Genomic DNA, 24,781 nt, shown 5'->3' with positions numbered 1-24,781 from the left:
TTTACATACGTTGTGTTGGCTAGCATACTTCTCTGTTCACCACTGTTCCTTTTCCAAATTAATAGGCTCAAGTTCAGAAAGAGATTCTGTGAAGCTAAATGAGGTGTGTGTCTTGGTGATGGCAGCCTAAGATAATAAAAGAGCAGCTTTTAGGTACCCATGGATGGGCCAAATTATTTACTGGGGCGCTTTAAAAACTTTATTTTCATTTTTTAAAGGCTGTGAAAAGTTTAATTGTTTACTTGGTCCACTACACTGATTTCTAAAGATGTTCCTAGACATGCTGTAGGAAATGCTGGTGAAATGACAAAAAACTAAGTGGTGTTGTTCAGCTGTTGCTGTTTAGACAAATTGCATTTAAATTCAAAGCAAATGTAAAGTTAAGTAAGGAATCCTTGGTACATTTTTTGGAAAGTATTTTGAAGGGGTATTTTAAGTATACTTAAGAATAAAAGTAGAATTGGCAGGAAGTTAGACTTCCTTGTACTTAAGTTAGTTTGTTTAAAAACCAAAAACGACAACAAAAAAAACTACCAACCCTGCTGTTACAAATGGACCAAATAACAAGACTGTTTGGTTTGCATTCCTTTTACCCTGCATGGAGCTTGCACACTGGACTCCAGAAGATCTACTGGCTTAAATAAAGCTAATGCATCTTAAAAACCTATTTATGTTTGCAAAGGAAGAAGATGGAGGTATGTTCCTTATCTTCAAAACCTTGAAGTTTATTTAGAAGGGAAATAAAACTGGGTTTATGGTAACAGGATGAAGTGTAATTAAAGACTGTATATAAGCAGGACAGAAAAAACCTGAAACTGAGCAGCAACACTGCTGTCCTAAGTGCCTTGCCACAAGCATGTTTATGAATGTCTGGGCATCTTGAGAACTAATAAAAGAGCACAAACAATACCATGTATGTTGTGTTACTATAAAAAACTCTGATGCAATACTTGGGAAATCTGCAGTTGCCCTTTGGGAGGAAGGGAGGATAAGCCCATGCCTTGCTCCCCGCTTCCCGGTTTCCCCAGCCTGGCAGGGAGCTCACCTTGCAGGGCTGGCGGCGCTGCCGCGGCCGTGCAGCATCCGCACGGTGGCAGCCGTCGGCTGCGGTGCCGGCAGCGAGGGGTTGCGGGCAGGGATCGGGGACCGATGCGGGGCTGGTGGCTAAGCTGTGCGTTTTCCATCGCGGGTTTGCAGACTTGCTTGGAAAGGTGCAAGCAGCATGATCGTAAGCCCAGTGAGGGAGAGTTTCCCTACCGTGCTTAGAAACGTGCTCACAAGCAGAACTTAGAACCCTCAGTACTTTATTTCTTCCCAGATTTGCTTTGAGAAAAAGATTAACAGAGAAGGATGTTCAGTGAAAACATGTTCAAGGCTTTGCAAATTGCAGATTGCTCAGTTTTGCTCTAACAGTAGGGAGATCTCTGAAGTACAAAGTATTTATATGGTTTTCACAAGTATATTAAGGTTGGCTTTTTTCTTTTTTTTTCTTCCTTTTTTTTTTTTTTTTTTTGGGTAGAATTGGCCAAGGAATAAATTTTCCATTTATTGTGCCCCCAGACAGAGCAGTTGTCAGAGCTTAACTTTTCTTCTCTCTGCTTGCTGTGGTAGTAAATGTAAAGGCTTTCTTTTAAAGATGAGTCTGTAAACTGCAGTGTTAGCATTACAATGATTTATGTAGAAAATTGCTTTTGCACTGTCAGAGGCCTTTGGAGAATAATGTGGCAGTCTCTCATATCTTAAAAGAACAGAAAAATCCAAGAAACAGGCTACAGCAAGATGTCTGTCTGAAGCCTGGTTATCAGAAAGCTGGTTCTCCTGCTGGGTGGTTCCCAGGTCTGGTGGAAACATGGGTGCATCTCTCTCGGAGGCCCTGATATTTGGAGGCAATAGGTGTGGGGTTTTGTTATCTGCTCAGACTTCAAATTCTTCTAAGATAGCTTACCATTTCTCTGAAATGTCTCAAAATCACATGCAAACAGTTTTGGATAGCCAACTATCCAAAAGATAACTATTTAAAGGTGTAGTGATTACAGAGAGGGAAAGAAACAACTTGGGGTTTGACTGTTGAAACCTTACTCAAATCATCTGTTGAATCTTGAGACAGAGTTCAAAAATTGGATCATACCTTTTGCGGGGTCCATTATTTCTCCTCTCCCCCTATTGCTTGCTTGTTACTCCATTGCCTCTAAGTAATGAACAAGATAGTAGAGGTTTCTCTTAGCATTCAAACAGTACAATTAAGTCAGTTTCAAGGCTGTATTTTTGTGTTGACCCTTTCAGTAACATGACCTGAAATCCTTTCTTCAAAGGTGAGCTTAAAAGGGAAACTGTCCATTAGCAGTATGTTTTCCATGTATTTATTGAGCTGTTTCGAGGTTTTTTTGTTTGGTTTTTTTTTTTAATGCCCTGGGCTAGCTAGGGTTAGATGAGCCAGTTTATTAAGTTTGTCACCAGCAGTGCTTCTATCTTGGTGGTAAAGAGAAATGAAAGAGATGTAAGTGGGTTTATCCTTCACAGGATTACGTTTCACAGTAGATGCTGTTCCTTGACGATGAGAGATGAGGAGGGCTGAATTTTTCTTATAGCCTGTTAAATGAATCATTTTGTAAATGGACTCTTATTTACGAGTGGCAGCTCAAAATTGTGTATGGATCTGTCTTATTTGGACTGTTCCCACAACTGGAAGGAAAGGAGAAGTGCTTGGGTAAAGAGACTTGAACTGCAGAGTAGCTGAGGAAACTTGAAATGTAGTACCCTGGACCTACTTGAAGTTTGTGTTTCTCATGTGGTTCTTGCCTTACTTCATCTAAGGTTTGGTCTATAGACCTGAAGTGGGCTGGGGCTGAAATAAGGTTTTGTTTAATTACAGCAAAGTACAGAGCCTTTCCCTTACTTTCTCTTCTTTTTCTCTGTAGTGCAGAACCGATACATTTCTTAGTACATAATTGTGGTCTAGATTTCCTTGAGCAGAAGCTAAATGTGACTGATACCCAGCAGAAAGGTCATACAGATGTCAGTTCAGAGACAATCTAAACTTTGTAACGTAGCCCTCAGAGTCCCCAGGATGAGCTGCTAGTGCCGAAAGAAACTCTGAAACGAGACAAGAGCATGTCTGCTCCTATCTCTAGTCTTAACCTGAAAAGTAAGCCTGGTGAGTGCAGTGGCACTGCAGAGGGAGGTGTCTGTTCTTCAATCAATATAAGCTTTCACTTTTAGGGGTAAAACTTGAATAGCTTGAAATTGGTAAGTTAATGAATGGAACTTGCGTGGCCACCAGTGGGATGTCATTTTGTTTTTCCTAGGAACTTGAGACTATATGGTGGTAGGAAGATCTTTTTCTCTTAATACTTCAAACCTGTCTCCATCTACAGACAAATAGATGTGGGGTTTTTTATTTTTTTATTTGGATTTAAACTTTGTAAATTTTTATAAATACTCTGTTAAAAGTATTGAACAGTGTTTTGATGAGTTTGGAAATCAGCTTTTAACCTAAATGTATTAAACAATTATTGCTTTTTGTGGGGTTTTTTTTAATATGTTGAGGAAACTTTGTGCAGTTTACATAAGCAAATACCATTTCTTGGTAAATGTCATGTAGTGGTCACTAGCTGCAGCATGGAGCAGTCCAGCATTGGAGTAGGCTTCCCAAAGAGGTTGTGCAAGCTTCTTCATTGGGGTATTCAAGAATTGGCTGGAGAAAGTCCTGAGCAACATGGTCTGACCAAAGAGCTGCCCCCCCTCTGGGCAGGATATTGGACTAAAGACCTCCAAGTCTTGGGAACTGTAGTCTGGAGATAATGATCAGCTTGTTAGAAACTTGAGGTTCTGTCCTCTACTTTCTGCCAAGTGTCTTCATCTGGCGTTAGGTTTTAAGGAGAAGCAATGTCCTTATGTGGCTTTGCCACATATAGTGCAAAGTGAAATTCACTTCCAGTGAACTTTAAGATGCCCACTTAAAATTCAAACAAGATTGTATTAATTAGAATATATTAATAAGAACAAGAGAAGCTTTCTGAAAGTGCAGGAGTTTAAAATGAATGCTGTAGTGTTAGCAGTGTCCTCTGAGATTAATATTTAGGGTAGGAGGGTGGTACCATATAGAAGTTGCATTGCATCATTGCACCCCTTCTTGTTTGATCAGGACAAAAATCTTTTCTGCGAGGCTGCAGGTAGCTGCCCTCCTGATGCTCATGTAATAATGGCTATCATCAGGTAGTAGTGCTGTGTCTTGGCCTCAGGAATTGGACTTGCAAGACATGAAGGCTGTGGTTTCACAGCATTTTACATGCAGAACTTCCATGCTGACAGTGTTGGTAAAAGGCAAAGACAGATTTCCCTTAACTCCTCCCTATATCTTCCCCATCACCACCAGTTTTATAGCTTTCTTTCAATGTTGAGTGTTGATACAGTAAATTTCTGTGTCTGCTTGAAGAAGCAAGCCTGGTATTTCTGGTATTGATAGAACATGAATCTCCATAGCTTATTACAATGTTCTTTCAACTCTTTAGCCATGTTTGTTGGAAATGCTTGAGTTTGCTAGGTGGTCATTATCTGCAAAGCACTAGCATGCCTTTGGATTTTTTTGGGTTTTGCTTTCCTTGCTAACTAGAGGAGTTAGTTGTTTAAATGGTAGGTAGTTGAAAACAAATATATTGAGGTGGTGTGTTATGGTATGCAAAGATATGGTATGGGCTTAATCAGTTCTGAGGAAAAAACCTCACAAGCAGCTCAGTCTGGAGGAGAGGCTTAAGCTAATGATTGTTCATATTGTCTGTATTAATAAATACAGACTCCAAGATGTTTGAGATTTATGTTGCATAGGTGTTTTGTAGAATAAGTTATGAAGTGACATTTTCTTACAGGATTATATACAAGTGTGTGTATACATTTGTGCAAATGAAGGTGGAAGTCAGATCAAGTTTCTCTGTATGAGACTTAATTTCTGTATGAAATTAAGAGTGTTCATAAGTACCTTTATTTTTTCTGAAGAGTAATTTAGGAATATTGACCAGAAAAGATTCAAAACGCCATCAAAACAATCTCCTGAAACACATTTGGCAGTTGGATGAGAAATGTTTCAGATGGTGTTTTAACCTCATTCCATCATTACCAGGTGGCAGGACTGTCGAAGGTAGTTGCCCCCGTCTTTTCTTTGGCTCCTCAAGACACCTCATCTGTGACATAGACACATAGACAGTATTTATGAAGGTTGCACTGATTTGCAGTGCCTTTTGGATTGTCTAAAGAGGTTACTGTCCCCATCTGTCCCTGTCAGTCCTCTGCTGTGGGGTGTCTGCCAGAGGAGCCAGTGGCAGTGTCTGGCAAATTCAGAGGCTTGGATTAATAAGGCAGCAGGCTGTGTACTGGGGCACTGTGCTGAGTGGTGGTTTGTTCTGAGAAATGGAACCTCTGGCAACGTGGTCAGCTGGAGACAGAAACGTCTTCAGCTGCTGCAGCTAAATCATGGCAGAATCATGAATTGGAGCCTGTGAATGGACTGTGTTGTTTACAGTCCCAATATTGATGGAGATCCCCTGTGCTGAACTCTTTCAGATATACTTGTTCCCCTCTCTCTTTGGCTCTGTCAGCAGCTGCCCTGCTCAATTTTGAAGAAACAAAATCCTTGTTGGTGTACTAATAAATTGGTGGCTTGAAAACAAGGTTGCAAGCTTTTGAATGGCCTTATATTTAGAAGGCACTTCAGTATCTATCACAACTGAGTTCTTGCCTATTTAATGGCATAATCCTGATAAGATGGTATGGCGACACACTGTGCAGACAACCTTGCAACTCAGGGTGGAGCAGGATTTGGTCTCTCAAACCTGCTCCTTATACAGCTTGGGCAAAGGCTGCTGTGTTCCTTCCTGGCGATGTTTCCCAAGCTTGAATGCAGAAAGAAGGCAGCTAAGTATGTTTTGAGACTTAAAACATTTTCCACTGTAGCATTTTGTAATGTTGAGGCTGTGTTCCTGTTACTGTCAGAGCTGTTGTAACCTACTGTGTATCAGCCCAGCTGGGCAAAATGGCAGATCCTGGTTTAAAAATATATATATAGGTTACCCAAAATATTATAGAGGGCAGACTGATAAATTGGCTTCAATTTTAAATAGTGTCATAAGAAACATTATGCATTTAACTGTTGGCATTTTTAGTTAATGTTTCCCTACTCTAGCTTATTTTAAATGGTGTTTGTGGAAAAACTGAATCTAATCCTCATTAACTTGCATGGTAGTTGTTTGCAGCAGCTTTGGCTCATTGTACTTCTGTGTATCTGGCATATAAACCGTGGGATTGTCGTCATCTTCTCTTCAGCATGCAGAAGAGCATCGCCTAGCAGTAAAGTGGCTTTTTATCAATACACTTTATGTTCAGTTGCTTGCAAAATTCAGTAGTTCCCTATAGGTTTTCTCATCATTAGTGCTAATTAAGCCAGGTTCCCCTGAATAGATATATGAAAAAAAAAAACTTTAAACAGTAGAACAGGATGTCTCTAGCTACAGTCTTACAGATAAAGCTAGAAGTCTGCTATGGCTTCCTAGGAGATTTTGGGTTGTATTTAGAGAAGATTAGATTCAGGGTCACTTTCACTTGCTTCCCCCAAAGCAGAGAGGATCCTGGCTCTGGAAGTTGAGCTATTGCAGGTAGCACAATTCATCTCATAGCGTAGTATATTCTCTCATTGGGTTTAAAAAAAAGACTGACTCTATTTTATCTAGCAGTGACTAAGCATGAAAGTAGCTCTGTTGGGTTTGATTTCAGAGCTGTGAGATGGATCTAAGCCCACCAAACCTCCTCCATTCAGATTTAATATGCTCCTTTAAACAAGCTCTTTATGGAACAGGAGTATCGGTAAGCGATCTCTGTTAGAACTGACGGCATTTCATTACACTTAAAAGGATTTTTGTAAGCACGAAGTGCACCTGGAACTAGGTCTAATGACATTACTTTGTCAGCGTGGTACCTTTTTTATGCCTTTCTTCAAATGGAACAAAATAGAACTCCAGGCTTCTGTGGCTGCAAGAAAGATGCTGAAAGTGTGACTGCAGCGTGACTGGTGCAGTAATGTTTTCACAAAGCAGCCCAGAGCTAAGGACTGTCCTCTGTGCAGTGCAGGCTTCAATGAACTGCTACAGCGCCCTTCCCTGCCTGTGTCCCAGCTGTGAAAGGGCTGAAGATAATCAACATGCAGAGCTGACTTTCTAGTGTCTTATCTTTATGCTTCAAGTAGAGGTTTGCTTAGGGGGAGCATATTCCCATCAAAAGTTTGAAGCCTGGAGGAGGTGTGGTAGCAGGGGAGGGTACCTGGGGTGCATTCAACAGCAGCTGGTGCTGCTGAGCCTGGAGCTGGAATATCCAAAACAACTCCAAGGAATGGGATCAAACTGAAGTAGCTTGGGGTCCTCCGTCTCACGGTTTTCATTAGACTTCCATTAGACTTGAATCTAATACATTGAGAGGCCATAATTATAGTAGTGAAGGTAACTTTACCTTGATTAGAGGACAAATTGGCAATTTTTCTGGTAATCTGGGTGTCACATCTAACCCAGATTAATATGATTGTTAGGGATGAAGGTGTTTGCTCTCTGGTAGAATGTACATAAGGGGAGTCTTGTTTATATGTTTTAATTTATCCATATAGCAGTTTAGAGAATTGAACAGTTTTTCTTTAAGTGGTCCTTTGTGAGTAGAGATTGCAGTGACCTGAATGGGCTAACGGTATGCTCGCTTAGTTTATATTTTGGAAAACATCTTGCAGCACAGGGGTTTGACCTGAGGAATATATTCAACCAGTGCTGGTCTATCCTTGTCCCTGTGGCACAGGTTAAGGACTTTGAAATAGCAGCAGTGACTTTTATTTAGGTGGTGCCCTGGTGTAAATAGTAACTAATGCAACTGTTCCTTTATTTAAAAAAAAAAAATTCAAAACAACCCAAAACCAAACCAAACAAACACCACAAAAAACCCCCAAACTTTTTACTGCAAGACAAAACAATTGTTTTGTCTCAGTAGCCTTTGCTACTATACGCTGACAACTTTTAGACTTTGAGCTGATAGAGTACAAAATCTGAGTGCTATAATAGCAGCTTCCTATGCTTGAGTATAGCTTTGTTTTAAAAGCTACCAATTAGTATGCTAGTGCATGCTTAGTGACACTAATTACTTTGCCTTAAAATACCAGTCTGCTGTAAAAACAGTCTCTCAGGTGTGATATTAATACCAATTTCTGTATTGACCCCAGGTGCTGAACAGCCTTCTGTGGTGGCCATGGTGTTGGATCTTAACTTAAATTTCTAATGTTTGACTTCAATGCCTCAAAATGGGCTTTGGAAATGGCTACAAGTCATAAGATTTGGGATTGTTAGAAGTGACAGGACATACCTCAGAGAGCAGGGAGTTGCAGCACAGAGTAAGAGAGACTTTAAGGAAATGTATGTGAAGAACAAAAGCTGCCACTGTTGTCTGTCCTTCCTCTCACCAATTAAGTCCCCCAAAACTGAACAACACATCCATGTCACAATGAAATATGGGGCCACAGCAAGATAGGGGTTGGGGTTAGAGAAACAGAAACAGCACCATATTAGGTAGAAGTAGAATTGAAAGGCTTTGGTATGTCAGGGAGAAGAATACATATATGTTTAGTCCCTTAACGACTGAGTCATCTATTTCATGGAAATGGCAACTCTTACGGTCACAGATGCCATTATTAAGTTAGGGTTGAGGCATTTATGATTATAGTAGCAATTGTAGAGTGTGTATGAAAAGGGGAGAGGAGCAGTTGGCTGCAGACCTTTAATTGTAATTAGTGGTGCAGTTAGTTAAAGGCAAATGCAGTTAATTGCTACCACCTCCTTATCCTGATTTGGAAGAACAGATATAGCATGTACCCATTTCTTACAGAAGCTTGCTGAGCTAGGTGCCCCTCCAGTCTGACCCTCAGGGTGTTTCAAACTGCGATTTCAAGTACAGTGTAAGGTGCCTCAGGGGTCGGTTTGGAGGGCATCTGGCCCCATGCTGTCCCTGCAGAAGACCACAGAGCATGCCAGCCTAGTTACTGCTTGTAGAGTTGTCTTATTGAGGTCCCAATCAAATGATCCACAATCATTTCATTGGGCATACTAAAGTGTATATCCATATTTATTTATGTCGATATCTAGTGTGGATCAGTTGTTCATGGATTATGGTTCTCATATTCACTCTGCCACCATTATGTCTTGCAGGAATAAGTACTTGGAGTGTCTGTGTGGTTTTTAAAGTGTAACTGAGAGTGGGGAAACTCTCGTCTGTCCCAAATTAATCTTGTGATGAGTGCCTCCTAGTTCTAGTGCGAAGTGACTTACTGAACACCAGTAAGTGTCACCTTGTTCATGACCCTTATGGTAAGGCAGCTGCTCCAGTCCTTTAATCAATTTAGTTGCCCATCTGTATGTATTCTCTAACTCCAGTGTGTCCTCCTGGGATGGAGAACAACTGCATGCACAATCAGGATGCAGATGTAGCAAGGCTTTATACAGTGGCAGAACTGGTAAATACTTGCTCTTTTCTCTTTCCCCACTAGTCTACCCTCAACACAAGCCAAGCTTCCAGACATATTTCAGAACCAATTTATTTAGTAATTCCATTTGTTAACTTTGGAGAGCGCTTGTAGCTATAGGTTTTAGCATTAAAATAAAGCAATTGAGTTATAATCTCACAGATTGAGAATAAAGATGATCAGTAGAGAAAGCAGAATCCTTGAGAATGTGTTAGCTTTCTAGCAGCTCTTAGTAGTATTTCCATAGGACACTGCTCATTAATTCCTTGGGAGAAAAAAAACCATCAGTGACTTGGGAATAGGAGATCTCTGTTCTATTTTCCCTAGAACAAAACAATCAGTTCCTTTCAATTTGATTTTTATAAGTAAATTGTGTTGCACGTTTATAAAATTGTTTTCAAATATCCAGGATATATTGTGTTCCCAAAAGATTCTTTATCAAAATTCAGCTAGTCTTTGGTCAGAAATGTGGACTTTAAAAGTAGGTTGGAAAAAAGACAGACAATTGCTAATTGTTTCTAAAGTGCCTATCTTTGAGGAGCAGAGGAGGTTGCTTCATGCTAGGGCTGAGGTAGGTTTGTAAGCACACACAGCCAGTTGGTACTGCATCTGCCCTCTGGGATGGTGAAAACATTCATTGTCAGTCCCATGTTAAGTCTACTTAAAAATAGTACTGCAAAAACACATTGGTCTTTTTGTAACAGGACATTAGAAACCATTGCACGCATATTTTGTGTTGCTTTGGCTCACTGGTGGCACTGTGCCTCTCCCCAGCTGAAGTGGATGCTGTTGTCTAGCTATCTCTTGACTTAATGGCCTTTTTTGACAAAAAAACCCTGAAGTATTTCCTATTACTTTATTGTGTATTATCATTGTAGTTATGACTATTTCACTTCAACTGTGGAAATGTATCACCTGCAAACCAGAATGTTGTTCGTAAGAGCTGGCCCTGTTGTGTCTTTTGACAAAATAAAACTAAGTCCTCTTGTCAATTTACATATAGATAAGCTTGTGTATAGGCAAGTGCTTATATTGACACAAAAGATTTTGAGCAGTGAGTTACAGGAATACCATTGAGACAGTTAAATGCAAACAAGCTTTGCTTAATACTGAACGTATTTAGAAGACTTGTAGGAAAAAACATGAAAATAAATGTTGCTATGCAGGTCGGCTGTTTGTCCTAATCCTGATCACTCCATGGGGAAGCAGAGCTTTGCAAATATTAAGAATATTTTTATATGGTAAAGTATCCCCTTGATTAGCTACTTAGATTGTTAATGTTTTAATTTGTATATCACTTACTAAAAGCCCACTGGTAGAAAATGAGAACACTTGTTGCACCAGAACTGTGCAAAGGTGATGGAAGCTAAGGTGCAAGTGTGTGTTACGCTTGCCATATTTGGTTTGCCTGCCCGTCTCTCAGCCAGCAAACATCTGTACAGGTGGTGATTTATTTCTGCATCCGTTTTACTCCCTGCAGTGTCTTTGATGCTGTTTGAAGGTCACAGGACTGACAATCAATTTCATTGGTTGATGCTTTTTATTAATCCTTTTAATGACGTGTTAACTTCTGCAGACATATTGAAATACTCATTTGTTATGTCTACAGCATGTCTCTATTAAAAAAAAAAAAAAAAAAAAGAGGCAAAAAAACCAAAAGCAAAACCACCCCAGGTGAGAGAGGTTCTATTCTGTTCTAATAACTTGGCTTTTTACCAGACATCGTAATACATTATTTTTTTTCTTCAGCAGAAGTCTAAGGGTATAAATTGAATTCAAGTAGATGAATCGCTGCCATCAGTTTAATTGTGCTTTACCTGAATCCACAGGGCAGTGAGCAGAAGCTGAGATGGTGGTTCAGTTAAGATTGTGGTTTAAGTAAATCCATTGTATTGTTATAGATGCTTTCGATTATAAAATTCTTCCACAAAATAGGGTGAGCTAAGACAAGACAGGTCTGAATGGTGCTTTGGTCATGTTTGTATAAAAAGTTATTAGACTAAGGTAGATCCTAGGGCAGAGGGGAGCAGTCTGGATGCTTAGATGACTTCTTTTCCTCTCTTGTTTAAATAGATTCATGCTTGCTTGCTTTATTCCCCAGCTGAGAGCATGTTCCTTTTCTTTGCCTATTGGAGTCTTACAATTTTGCATGTTTGACCCAACTAGCTTGTTTCTCCTCTAGCAAGCAAGCAATTCTGAGTGGAACTGTCTCCTGCTACTATTTTGGAGAAGTTTAGGTGCCTTAGTTAAAAGGCCAAGTTGCAAGCTGTTTCATTTAATTATTTTATACTGTCAGACTGCATATCAACAATTCTTTCTTTCCATAGTTTAAAAATAACTTGATGATACCTTCTTTACAAGGACTTGAAAATTCTGCTGGCATTTAAATTTGTCTTAGTTTTAAAATATTGCAGTGCCTTTGACTTCTCAGCTTTGTTAAGGGGTAGAAAACTCTAGCTGCTGTAGTTGTGGGGGCAGCTTAAAGAGCCCCCCCCTCTTCTTGTAATTGGTGTAATGCTTTCTAATTGTAGAAAGGTACCTTTAATACTCCTGCTCTTGGGATTTTTCAAGCTGTATGAATGTGAAAATAGTGTAAACTAAGTTTTCTCTGCTGCCATTCAGAACTCGTTGCCTGGTTCACAAATGCTCTGGTTTCTTGAGATAGGGAGATCCTTTGCAGATAGGGAGATAGGGAGAGCGGAAATTGGAATGAATTACTGAGTGGACGAACCTCAAAGGAGACCTTGCAAAGATAGATTGATTGCTTAGGCAAGAGTCTTGAGGAGAGCTGATCATAGGAACCCCCAAACCCTTTCTGGGAGGAGCAGCAAACTGGTCTTGGTGAGGCTGATGCTCCTGGAAGGAGGTAGGTGTATGAGCACATTCACCCTGCCCTGCCTGCAGTGACATGGGCTGCAGGCAGGCAGGAGCTCCTAGGAAAAACAGGTTTATTTTCCTAGGACTGCTGGATGTCTAATAGATTTCTTTCAAGCCCTTCCAAGCTGCAAAGGTAGCCATGACATTAGCTGTTTATAACCTGCTGCCTGTCTTTCTCTCGGATGTATTTCATGTACAACCTCAGGCTTTTCTCATTTGCAGCTTAACTTTGTTATAAGGTGACTGCTTTTACTTCTGACTTCATTGATACCTATTACAAACTTGCCCTGCAGTTCAAGAAGGAAGGTGCCTCTGTTTCCATGAGCAACCCAGAGTGGAAGTCATAGCGTGCATGGTTTTTACAGTACTGATGATATATATTTCAACCCTCTATTGTTACTCAGGGAATTTTGAAGGGTTTTTCCCACAAATACTGGTTTGCTCTGCGTGAACACTTCAGAGTTCACCAAGCTGCTGTATATAGGAGCGAAGGGATGCAGCAATGTAACAGAGAGAAAACAATGGGCAGTCATCCCATAGCATGTTGATTGTAGAACATACAGCTGAATGTTAAGCATGTTTCCAGGGCGAGCTGCCAGCTTTGACATTTGAGTACCGCATAACGTAGATGGTATGGCTGAATTGGAAAACCTCCAGAGCATCTGAACAAAGATCCTGGCTGTGGAGGGAGAGTGTGCTACCACAAAAAGTCCATTTCAATAAATGGAGATGTGAGTATATTTGAAGGGATTAGAAAATGGTGCCTGAGAGCAAGAACTCTATGCTGTTGGCATGTGTGCCAGACCTGATCAAGGTGTTCTGAATGGGGTTATTTGCTTAACTGCAAATTGCGATTCTCAGCTCTGCCATACCGAGATGTTTAGGTGGTAAAATAAGTTGGTAAGTACATGAGTTGTGTTACACAGTTCTCAACCTATGCTTTTGTTCCTCAGTATTGAGTTCGACCGAGACTGTGACTACTTTGCCATTGCTGGGGTGACAAAGAAGATTAAAGTCTATGAGTATGGTACAGTCATTCAGGACGCGGTGGATATTCACTACCCTGAGAATGAAATGACCTGTAATTCCAAAATCAGGTAGGCGTTGACTGTGCATTTGAACTCAGAGGGCCTTTTCCACCTGCTTGTTTATGTGCAATAATTGTTTTGCTTTCTTTATCCATTGTAGGAATGGGAGGGGAAAGGACGAAGTAGGAGCCAATGGAGAGCTTGCTTTGAACTCGGTGCATGTGGTGGCATAAGCACTGTTAGTGGCATATGCTGGGCTCGTCCAAGGTAGTAGCAGGCTTGTATATCTGGAGGAGAAGGGGACATAGGGTAGTGGACTGCTTTTGTGTTCCTTGCAAATGCTGTTGCATACCTACTCAGTTAAAAGGAGAGTAAAAGCGGAGTAGTGGATATTCTCTGGGTAAAGTCTCTTGTCTCAGGGTAACTTCTGTGCCTGGTTCTTCATAATAGCCACCAAGTCCTTCATGCTCTCTTCATCAACCTGACCCTTTCCATTCTGCTGAGAGGCTGCTAGTCCTCAGGAAATGTGTCTCACTTGCACCTTCTTCCTATGAATTTATGTCTACCTGAAGTACTGTTCTGCTGGACCTCATAATATCAAGCTCATGGGAAAAGACCTTCCTTGATTTTTGCTTCTGTGCCTCTATGGTTACTGTCAACCTATTTTTTATCTTTTTAGATATATATCTATATATCTTAGAGATATATGTATATACAAATTCCTACTTAAACCAGAGAAATACGGATCACCATGTCAGAATTTCAATTGAAAGAATCTGCCTTTTGACATAACTTAAAAATCTGAATTCAAAAATTCTGTAAAAGTTCAAAAGTAAATAATATGGGCAATCAAGCCAATTCAGTATTATAATACAAGTATCCAGCATCTCTGTTGAACTGATTTGTTTTTATTTGGTACTCTACATTTTAAAAACAGTAAAGCACCCACAGAAGTGTAAGTAACAAATTTATATAACAGTCCAGCTTCCATGAGAACAAAATGTTGTGCAACCAGATTAATAATGTTTGCAAGCCTACTTTATAGCGTAAAAGGCATGCTTCATTTTGTAGCTGACATGTTTCTTAAGATAGATCAGTTACTCCTGTATCAATCATGCTGATTATTTTGTGAATTGTGTAACACTATTTTATGAAGAAAAAGATGTCATTGCAGCTGACCCTGGGATTGGTAAAAAGATGGATAAAAACAGTCTGAGAGGGATCTGTATCATAAGCCATACTGATTATGGAGTTTGTTTTTTGCTGGATTTGTGAAACGTTCAGCATTTTTGCCTGTGTTATATCAGAGTTCACACTATCCAGCTTCATTATTCTGGAGAGAAGAGCAGAATAGGAGAAAAATCTAGCAGTCAGTTAATACTATCTGTCTTAATTAGAGTGGGAAAAGCAATGTGGTTAGTATTTCTTGGTCCATCTGAGAACTTCCAAACCTGCTTCTTCAAATTTGACAGGGATCTACACCGATGATCCTGCCAGGCATTAGGAAGTTGTTTGTTCTCCCTTTTCTTGGCAGCTGCTGGTGAGGAGAGCTGTGTTAGCACCTTCAGTGATGTTACTCTTGTCAGCCTTGTGCACCAGACAAGACACTGCTTGTATTCAGGATTTCTTGTCTTTCTCAGAAACTTCATGCATATATACATTATATATATATATGACGATGCTAAATGCATTGTCCTCTGACACTCTCTACCTCAGCAGAGGTGGACAGGGTCCTCCTCTTTCATTTCCTTGCCCTAGTTTCTTTCATCCCTCTGGAGAAATGCATATTCCTCTCCCCTCCCCTTGGCACCTCCACATTATATGAACCTTCCTTTGTCATGCAGGTGCTCTTGGTTTTGACAAATCAAGTTAGGCTGTCAGTCAGATGCATCCTTGCTATATTCATTAGCTATGCTGCCAGTCACTGGTGCTGGGGCTTGCTGGCACAGTGTCGAGCAGCATAATAACTTGCTATTCTGAAGTGGTGTAGCTTGAGGGAGAAGTTATATATGAAGGCTGTAATTTCATTACAGAATATTGCAGTATGCTGAAAATGTGACTATTATAATAAAATCTAAACAAGTGGAGCCTGCTTTTTGTAAAAAGCTGTGGCTTAAAGCTGTTGATCTTAATTTTGGTGGAGGTGCACCTTCTTCCAGAGGCTTAGTCCACCTGCTAGTGCCCTTTCTGATGTCAAAACCAGACATTTTTGTTGTGGCACATGGGTGGTACCTCTCTTCCCAGCAGAGATGTGTGGGTCTGTGTGAAGATGGGATCTGGTGACATGTCTCTTCTGGTTAAATTGATCCTGGTTAACCTTGTTCAGAGTGATGATCCTGGAACATAAATCATTAGTGGTTATGTTGGTGACTCAGCTTTTGGAGGAGCAGCAGCTCTGACGGGCTTTTGTAAAAGCAGACAGGTGACAGCATTTGTGATGACTCTAGGCCAAAAGCAAGTCTGCTGGCCTAGAGCAGCTGCGGGAAGGGAAGCCCTTGCCTGGGACAGGACTGGCACCAGCCCAGCCCTGCTCTGCCTTTTTGCCAGCTGGGTGCCTACTGAAAGGTTGAGCTTCATGCCAGCAGTAATTGATTGTCTGCTTTTCTGGAGCAGAGCCCTGGTACCAGCTGTAGCTGAGTCTTTCTTCCTCTCCACCCCCCTTTTTCACACCCACCTGCTTCTTAAATACATTCTTTTTTTCATAATGTGCTGGGCTTTCTTATCCCTATATTTAAGAGCAGGGAGGAAGTCAGTGTGTGTCGGGTTTCTGGTAAATGTGTGTTGCATCTCCTGGGAATGACAGTGGCATAAGCTTCCAGGAAAAACACAGGATGACACATAAATCCTCATAAAAATCCCATTTACAGATTCATAGCTTCAGTACAAGAAACAAATCCTGGCATTGTGCAGTAGCTATAAACAGCACCCTGTGAGCTAATTATGACTTGCTGTGTCCCTATCTATAACAGACTATCTGTGGCTCCCCCCATGCAGGAGGAAATGGGAAAGGACAAAAAGAGGATGAAGGGCTAGCATTGAGCCACAGCTTTTCTCTGGTATATTCGAGAGGCAGTTTTGTTGTTTTGCCATAGGCTGCAGGGGGAGAGGAATAGAGACCTAGCTTTCAGGTAAAAGAAATTTGCTTTAGGCCTCGTTAATCTACAATAGGTGATATGTAAGTGTGGTTAGGTAAACACGCTTTTGAAATCTATGTTTAGTATTCTGCATGCTCACCACTGTGTGTTTGCAGCATCTGTGCCTCAGTGATAGATGTTACCACAAACCTCCAAAATCAGCTGCATCTGTTTAGTCAACTGCAGTGAAAGCAAAGCATCAGTAGGCTGTTTTTCAGGAGGCTGCTAGTATTTTATTGTTTTCGGTTTTTTTGGTGTCAATAAATTACATGCATGATTGCTCTATCCTAATAGCAGTTCATGGGCACATTGCTGTCAGTTTTCAAAATGGCAGTCAGTTCTCACTGTTAAGTTGAAATTAAGCTAAAACTTGTCGTATGGTGTTTTTCATCACAGTGTCTTTGCTATTTGGAGAGCAATGAACTCTCTTAATGTTGAATAACCTCACAAATAGCTGTGTTGGATGCCCATATTTCCAATGCAGAAAACATTTGACGCTAAACAGGTTATAAGGAAATATACCTTTAACTTTCATTAATTACAGTTTTCAGAGTAACTGCTTCACTTTGCAACCAGATTAAGTTTTCTTTAAAAGTATTTGTCTCTGAACCCTACTAGTTTTTCTTCAGATTGATTAGAAAAAAGTTAGGGTTTTTTTTCCCTAAAACATTGATAATGGTAATGTAATTCTGTATGTCTCTGAAATACTTGGTTAACATTGTTATATGGATGTTCACTGCAGTAATAGATCACTCCCTTAAAAATATTTCAGTCCTAAAACTACTGGGCATCAGTTGACTCATGGTAATAGACTGGATCTGAAGCACTTGGAAGCAGGTCAGACCACAGCAGTTTGTGCCTTACTAAAAGCTTTAACACATTTAACTCTCGCTGCCAGAGGGGTGGTTGACACTGGGTAGCTTGATCCTGGATTTGAGACATTTCAGCCATAAAAATACTAGCTCATGAAATAAACATTAGTGTGACTGACAACACTGAGCTGGCCCACTTGTGTCTCTGAATAAAATGAAGGGTGCACATGAATCTCCACAGGGTTGGGATTTCCATGTGTCCTGATCGGATGCCAAAGTTATGAGAGTGTTTCAGAGGTCAGAGAGTAGCTTTCAACTTGAGTTTCTTCAGGCTAATCTCCTAGGAAGAAAAGCTACAACAGCTTTTAAGGCAAAATAAACCTTTGCGGTGTAACTATTGCCCTGTTTCTGGATTAAAGAACAAAGCAAAAACTGGGGAAAAAAAACCCCAGCTACTAGTATTTAAAATAAAAGGTGGCCTCATACAACTCCTTTTAATCGTTGGCTTGATTATACATTATCTCAGCCTTAGGTAGCTGTATTTTGTATCATATTTCATAGCCTCCACATTTCAGTTTCTCCCTGGATGCGGCTGCAGGCCATCTAAAGGTTGTCTGTATAAGGTTATTTTTATTAAATTGTGGGGGTTCAATGCTTAACCTGTTTGAGGACTGTGTAAGCTGCACTATTGGTCCTTCTGACCTTTGCCCTTTCCATTTTCCTTCTCCAGTTTGCTCCCCCACGCACTTTTGAGTCTGTTATTCAATTTGTTACTCATGATAACATCTCAAGGGAACCCCAAAAAGTAGAGGTCTTTTGAAATTTCAACATTTAAAAATGGCCTGTGTTGGACAAGTAGAAAGATCAGTGCTTCCCTTTGAGGGGAGCATGGTAGTAGCTTCTCAGTGGTTTGTAGGTCTCAGTAAGCCATGTGTCACCTCCAGGGCAGCTTCTTCCAGGCCTGTATCATCACAGATGCCAGAGAATACAGTCAAAGGACAGCTTGGTAAAAAGTGTTCTTTACCTAGAGAGGGAGCTCCCCTCCACCTCATCAAACCCTGAATTGTGCTCTACAAAGGCTACTTCCGATAATTTAACTTTTGAAGAAGCTCAGATATTGCAGTATCAAGGAGAAAACTCTAGTTTCAGACTTTGTAAAAAGTGTTGAGTGGTCATGAGGGGAGAATTAAGGCAGAGAGCTGGAACAGGCTTGGTTTTGTGTTATTAGGATCCTTTAATCATATTCCTTAAAAATGAAAGACTTCTGGTGTGTGTGACTTAAAAGGTGTTAATTGAACCACTTAGTGGCTGCAAATCCCTAAACATTTTTCACCTTTTAGTTGCTGTTTCCCCCTCTCAGTCTATATACAAATGCTTTCCAAGTGAGTGTTAACCCCTTGTTAACAGAATCAGACTTCAGTTGGACAGAATGCTTAGCTTGATCTTTGCTGTGCCAGACCTAATGGGCATGCTTTTGGGCACAGAAGCCCTTATTTTTCTCCATATATATTGACTGAGACAATGAAATATTACTTCTCCCTACAAACCTGACACTTACATCCTTGTATCTATCATGTCTCAAACACAACTGTTCAACTGTCCTTCCTATTTTTCTACCTACTCAGTAATTCCTAACTTCAATCATCTGAGGTGATTTCTTTTTTTACTAGATATAGTTACATTATTATTCTTTTCATAGTTCAGTTGACAATACCCAGCTCTCTTCTGCTGGTCAGCTGTGGATCTCATGCTCCTCTAGCATAGAGCATCCATCCTCTAACCAGCCAAGATGGCACCAGCATGTCTACCTTTCTCTAGGACCTCTCCACCTGCTGACACTGCCTGACATACTCTCAAAGCTGTCCACATAGAAGACTGCCTTCTCTAAGATTAAGCCCTGGGCTGTATTCTTCCTGGTTTTGTGTGACTGCTGAACTTTGACTACTTTGTTTTTTCCTCCCCTTAAGCTTCTTTTGAGAAGCCCTGGCTTGTGTGGAGATAAGACAGTAGGGGAAACAGGTTTGAAGCCATAAATGTCTAGTGCAGTGTCTACCCCTCTGCCATTAATTGGAGACTGCTCCCAGCCCAGGGCCTTCTTGTGTTGTAGCTGTAGAGCTCTCAACCGTTTTTGCAGTCAGTGACTGCTCTGCCTGGAAACAAGACTCCAGATGTCAGATATGGTTATCTCTGGACTGCTACAACCTTCACCTCATGGTCTTGGTGGGCAGTGCCTGCCAGCTGCATTTGATCCTCAGGGAGCCACTTAAGCATCTCTGAATGAGGCTTCTAGTAAATTATAGACTGTCAAGACCTGCTTTTCTGTGTGGGTACCTATTGGTAGCAGAGCTGGCATAATGATGGCTCCTCGATGATAGCTTTTTGTACAGTCTTTGTACATACAATGTCTGAGGACACTAACATTTTCTAATTAATGGTGTATCATGGAAGAGGTGAAACTAGGGAAAACATTGCCTGAGCTTCACCACCTCGACCATCCTTTTAGCAGCTGGTGGTTAAAGACAATGACTTACATTGGGTAAATAAAACTTTTAAGTTTCTGAATCTAAAATTTTAAAACCAAGGGATGCTGTTATAAGGAGATGTGCACGTGTGCGAACAGACCATAGGTAGATAGAGGTGCACAGAAGGAGAAGTATTCATTCTAAAAAAAAGCTTCTAGTGACCCACTGGGGAAGGTGTGTCCTGAAGGTTTTCTCCAAGCATCATGCAGTGGTGTGAGAGGCTTGCAGAAGGTCACTGCTGTTTGACAACTTCATCTTGTTTCTGTAAGTTATGGATTAACTTGTGCAGACAGGCAGAGTCAGAGCTGGAAGTGTTTTGGATCACTCAGTGAAGTTTCCTGCTGATGCAAGCACCAGTATCATGTTACTCCTTCCTTGTATTTCTTCAAATTTTTCTTAAAAGTTGTGTTTCTTGCCTCCTGTTATTTGGCTACACCAGAACCTCAGATAAGCTTGTTGATTCCATGCAGCTAAATAATGGTGAGCCAATATTAAGTGTTTGGTATGCATAGTCCCTCTATAATTATAAAAGTCACACCACAGTAAGTTGTTTGACTGTAATTAGGAGTAGAACACCAGTGCTGCTTGCTGTTATTTAATTGAAAGATGAGTGTCTATATTTAACTAATCATAAAGGAAAAGGATTTTTCCTGTTCTGTGTGTAAATTCCTAAGGAAAACAAGATGCAAGTGTGTAGTGGAACCAAGAATTTGCTAAGGTATAATACTCCTAAGTCAGTATCTATGTACCTACATCATATTTCAATGTGTAGTTGCACAGATCAAAGCAGTACTAAAAAGTTACACAACCATGGGCTTCTAGCTTGTATTGTTGGTTAAAACTTGGCCCCAAGGCTACCATAATCTAGTTAACTGTGTCAGAGCTGTTTGAGGGCCTGCATGAATTAGATCCGTCAGTTCAGCTTCCACTACATGCATCACAGTTGATACCAACTGGCTTGCTTCTCTGCCAGATGGTCCAAAAATTGGTGAACAAGTATTACAAATTTTCTTACCTCTGTCACGTTTTTTGGGAGTCAGAGTGGAGGCATAGTGCCAGAATGCTACGAATGTGACTTGGCAGTGTTGCTGCTCTTGTTTTGTCTGCTGATGCTTAGAGTTTGTCAATGGAACTGTAATACAGTTTCGCACAGCCGCTTAATTCAGTTTAAAATATAAACCTGTGTGATACATTTTGCAGTTCTCAATCAGAAATGGCTCCTAAACTGCCCATAGCAAACAAACTGCTGTTTCCTTCTGGGTAGGAAGTGGGGTGTTTTTTGCATTGACAGAAAGCTGGAAGAAGTTTCTCTGAAGTCAAACTTTGATTTGCACATAAGTTTAGGTATAGAACACTACATACCAAAGGAGAGATAGATTTACCATTTATGCCACCAACAGCTATGTGTTTTACAAATATAGCTTCTGTTAGGTAAGAAGTTATCTTTATGGTAGTAATAATAATAGTAGTAGCTATTGGCAGGACGCTAAGAAGTCAAACCCTGAGTTCTGTATGAGAATTTGTGTGGAATTCAAATAGCAAATAATTGCACTTTTAGAAATTCATTAAAAAATAAAAATAATCCCAAACTCTAGCATTTCATATCGAGGGAGGCAATGTCACTTAAGCCAATAAAACCTTTTCGTTTGTAGAGGAAGGAATATTCATTATATTTCTGATGGATTTTGTTTCAGTGGTGTGGCTTGATCAAATGCTGCATGCTTTGCAGACCCTAATTTTCTGATGCATTGCAAAAGTGATTTTTGTGTTGGAAGGTGTTATTTAAGGTAAGACTGACTGGGACTCTTTTTCTTTTTAAGCTGTATCAGCTGGAGTAGTTATCACAAAAACCTGCTAGCCAGCAGTGACTATGAAGGCACCGTCATCCTTTGGGATGGATTCACGGGACAAAGATCCAAGGTCTACCAGGTAACATGCAATCAGTGAGCAATGCTTTTGCACACCGTGAACCACATTGGGGGAGCAGTACTTAGTCTGAGGTTTTGCTTCTAGTCCAGCAATAGGCTTTTCTGTTCCACAGTGTGAAATGGATGCTCCTCCTGTTTGGTAAACATGTCTCAACCGCACGGCTTTATTGAGCTGTAGTCTTCTGAGGGAGGCAGCTGTATCTTGTCACAGTCATGAAGCAGTTGACGTTTTCTTTCTGCTGCTTTCAAGTAGGGAATCTGCACAGGGAGAAATGAGATTCTGGAAGTTGTTTGTCTCTCTTTTCTTTAGAAACCTTTGTCTCTCCATACCTATTCCACTTCAGTCTTTGTCAAAAGCCTTTTGTAAAATCCTGCAGTGATTGCTGCTGCAGGTGCTCGTAAAATAGAAGACCAAAATACAGACTTAAGTGGTGAGGCTGGGAGAACAGAGGAGTAGGCAGAACCCTTCCCGATACAGTCCTGTGCTCAGCAGAGCAGGGTATGCATGCAAGTGGGCTGAGCCCAACAGTGAGACCTGTTTCAGGAGAGGTTTCTGACATTTTGTCTTTTCATGCAGTTTGAACATTGTGTTTCTATATAATGGATTCTGAGAGCCTTGTGATCAGAATAATGAGGTTGGAAGAAAGGTTGTTCCGTTTGGAGAGGGGCTGGAAGTGCTGCAGGCTGTTGTATAGGTAGCATAGCGCATTGCAACTGGTCAGTGATAATGAGTGAACTGCAGACTAGCCTTCAGGTCTCACTTCTTGACAGTTCAACGTGTTTTAATACCTATTGAAGCTTTTGTTTACCTTTTCATTGTGTTGTGGCCATTTTATAATGCTTGATTTTGTTAATCCTTTGTATATCTCAATTAAAAATAAGTTATACTGGACAAAATAAATCTTATCTGTTTTCCCCTCAAATATATTTTGCATATCTTTGAGGCTGAATAATGAACCTGGAGAAGGAGCAGCTGTTGCTTATCTTATAACGAACTCATTTTGCTTCCTATGAGATTACTTGAATTTTTTATTTGGATTTGCATGGAGGCATGCATACTGACATCTGCTTCGCATGTATTAGAAATCCTTTAGTGACTTTATCCTGGCGAGCTTTTCATGTCATCATCTTGCAAGCCAGTGTGAAGGCTTTAAGCAAAGGGGTTTACTGAATTCTGGGTTTCATTCAATTGCTTCCATGTGGGATGCGCCAGCAGAGCAATACAGCGCTCTATATGTTGGGAAAGAGTGTGCAATCTTGTAAGATGCTTGAGTGAAAAATATAGAATTAGATACCAGAAGTTTTGTTTAATAACTCAACAGGAAAGTGAGGATTTCCTGGACTTTCAGAGAGGAGGCATTTGAAATGGCTTTGAATGGGCATCTTATCAGTATTGGGAGGTACCACTGTGATCTACTAGAATAAGAAGCAGCACACAGTGGAATTGGAGCAAGTCAAACTGTAGTGCAAAAGCAGGTCTTTAATGTATATTTCCTGATATATTCTTCAAGTAAAAGGAGGAAAAAAAAAAATAAAACCACCAAAACCAGTTTTAAAATTGCTACTCTACTATTCTGCTTTCATTGCACTTCTGGCATACTACAAGCATTGGTCTGATTGGGAGAAAAGATAGTTTTTGAGAAACTGCTGAACACAGTAAGCTTCTCTGTCCAGGGCTCTGCTGACGATTTATAGCAAACAGCATGTGTTTTTTCTGTTACTATTTTATCAGATTAATACAGCTCACTACATTGCAATATTTTTCTTGTTTCTCTAAACAGGAGCATGAGAAAAGGTGCTGGAGTGTTGACTTTAACTTGATGGACCCAAAGCTATTGGCTTCAGGCTCTGATGATGCCAAAGGTAGTATTCGTTTTCAGTCTCTGTGCAGGCAGCTTACACTCTGTATTTCCTTTGAGGAACAAAAATCGGATATTTAAAGTAGTTGATTCCTCAGATGCCTTTAATATTGTAGTTGAGTTGGCAGTGTGTCAAGATATCATTGAACTTTTCAGATCTTGGAGGAGGAGAGGCTTTGTTTGGATTAAGATCTCTTGGTGCAATATTCACATTTTTGGGATAATATGCTCTCTAGCTAGCATTTTCCAGGACAATAAACAGACCAAAATGTGTTTCACATTAGTTAAACTTGTTGAGTTAAAGCCTCAGGGCCTTTCAAAAGAGCATGTATTTATATTTCAAAAGTGAGGTTGTTAGTAAAAAGGCAGAAGTTAAAAACGCGTGCTGCTGTTTTTAACTGTAGCTCTGAATGTTAAAGACTTTGCAACAAGAAGCTTCCTGCTTTCACGATGTGCGGTGTGTTTCTCGGAGCTTAACAGGGTTGGATGGTGGACTGAATGGGAGCAGTAGGAGCAGCTCTCAGCTTTCCATGCTCCAGGGTCTGTTTGACAAAGGGCTTTTGGAGAACCCTTAACACAAGCTCTTCCCAACATACTGGTAGAAAAATGTTCCTCTTCTAAGAAGAAATAGGAAACTTCTAAAGCAAGTGATAGCGTTGAGCTATATGTAGTATTCTTCATCCCTAATGAACAAGATTTTATCTGTAATATATTTACAGTATCAAATTAGAGTTATTAAGCAGCAAGAGCTTTAGAGTTCATTTCATAGTCTGTGAGGATCCACTCTCTCAGATGGGCTGATACAGCTCTGGACAGAGCTCTTCATGATTTGCTTTGATACGATAAATTAATTTTTCATAAGCATTAAACCTTGCAGGCTGCTCCCCTGTCTAAAATGCTTTTAAATACTGTTTCAAAAGAAAGCGGTATTAGTGTTCCTCAGTTGCATTTGGCAGTCTTAATGTAACTTGCAATTCCATTTACAAAGTGCAGCTTTAATGATTATTTTATATTTAAGGTGGGTTTTAAGTGTTTTTGATACACTTGCCCCCCTTTTTGGTGGAAGTCAAGATTGTTTTCCATGTG

The 24,781-nt window shown here is 40.3% G+C and overlaps 1 protein-coding gene across 3 annotated transcripts in view; it reads left to right on the top strand.

Moving 5' to 3' along the window:
• Window positions 1–24,781, top strand: part of COP1 (COP1 E3 ubiquitin ligase) — a 129,445-nt gene that overhangs the window by 41,723 nt on the left and 62,941 nt on the right. For all 3 annotated transcript variants that reach the window (XM_030493489.1, XM_030493488.1, XM_030493490.1), the window contains exons 12-14: window positions 13,366–13,509; window positions 21,729–21,837; window positions 23,618–23,699. In XM_030493489.1, the coding sequence (XP_030349349.1) occupies window positions 13,366–13,509; window positions 21,729–21,837; window positions 23,618–23,699 (335 nt within the window). The remainder of the gene's footprint in view (window positions 1–13,365; window positions 13,510–21,728; window positions 21,838–23,617; window positions 23,700–24,781) is intronic.

This window comes from Strigops habroptila, chromosome 8, assembly GCF_004027225.2.
Source record: "Strigops habroptila isolate Jane chromosome 8, bStrHab1.2.pri, whole genome shotgun sequence".
Taxonomy (NCBI): Eukaryota; Metazoa; Chordata; class Aves; order Psittaciformes; family Psittacidae; genus Strigops; species Strigops habroptila.
This window is presented reverse-complemented; position numbering and strand designations above follow the sequence as displayed.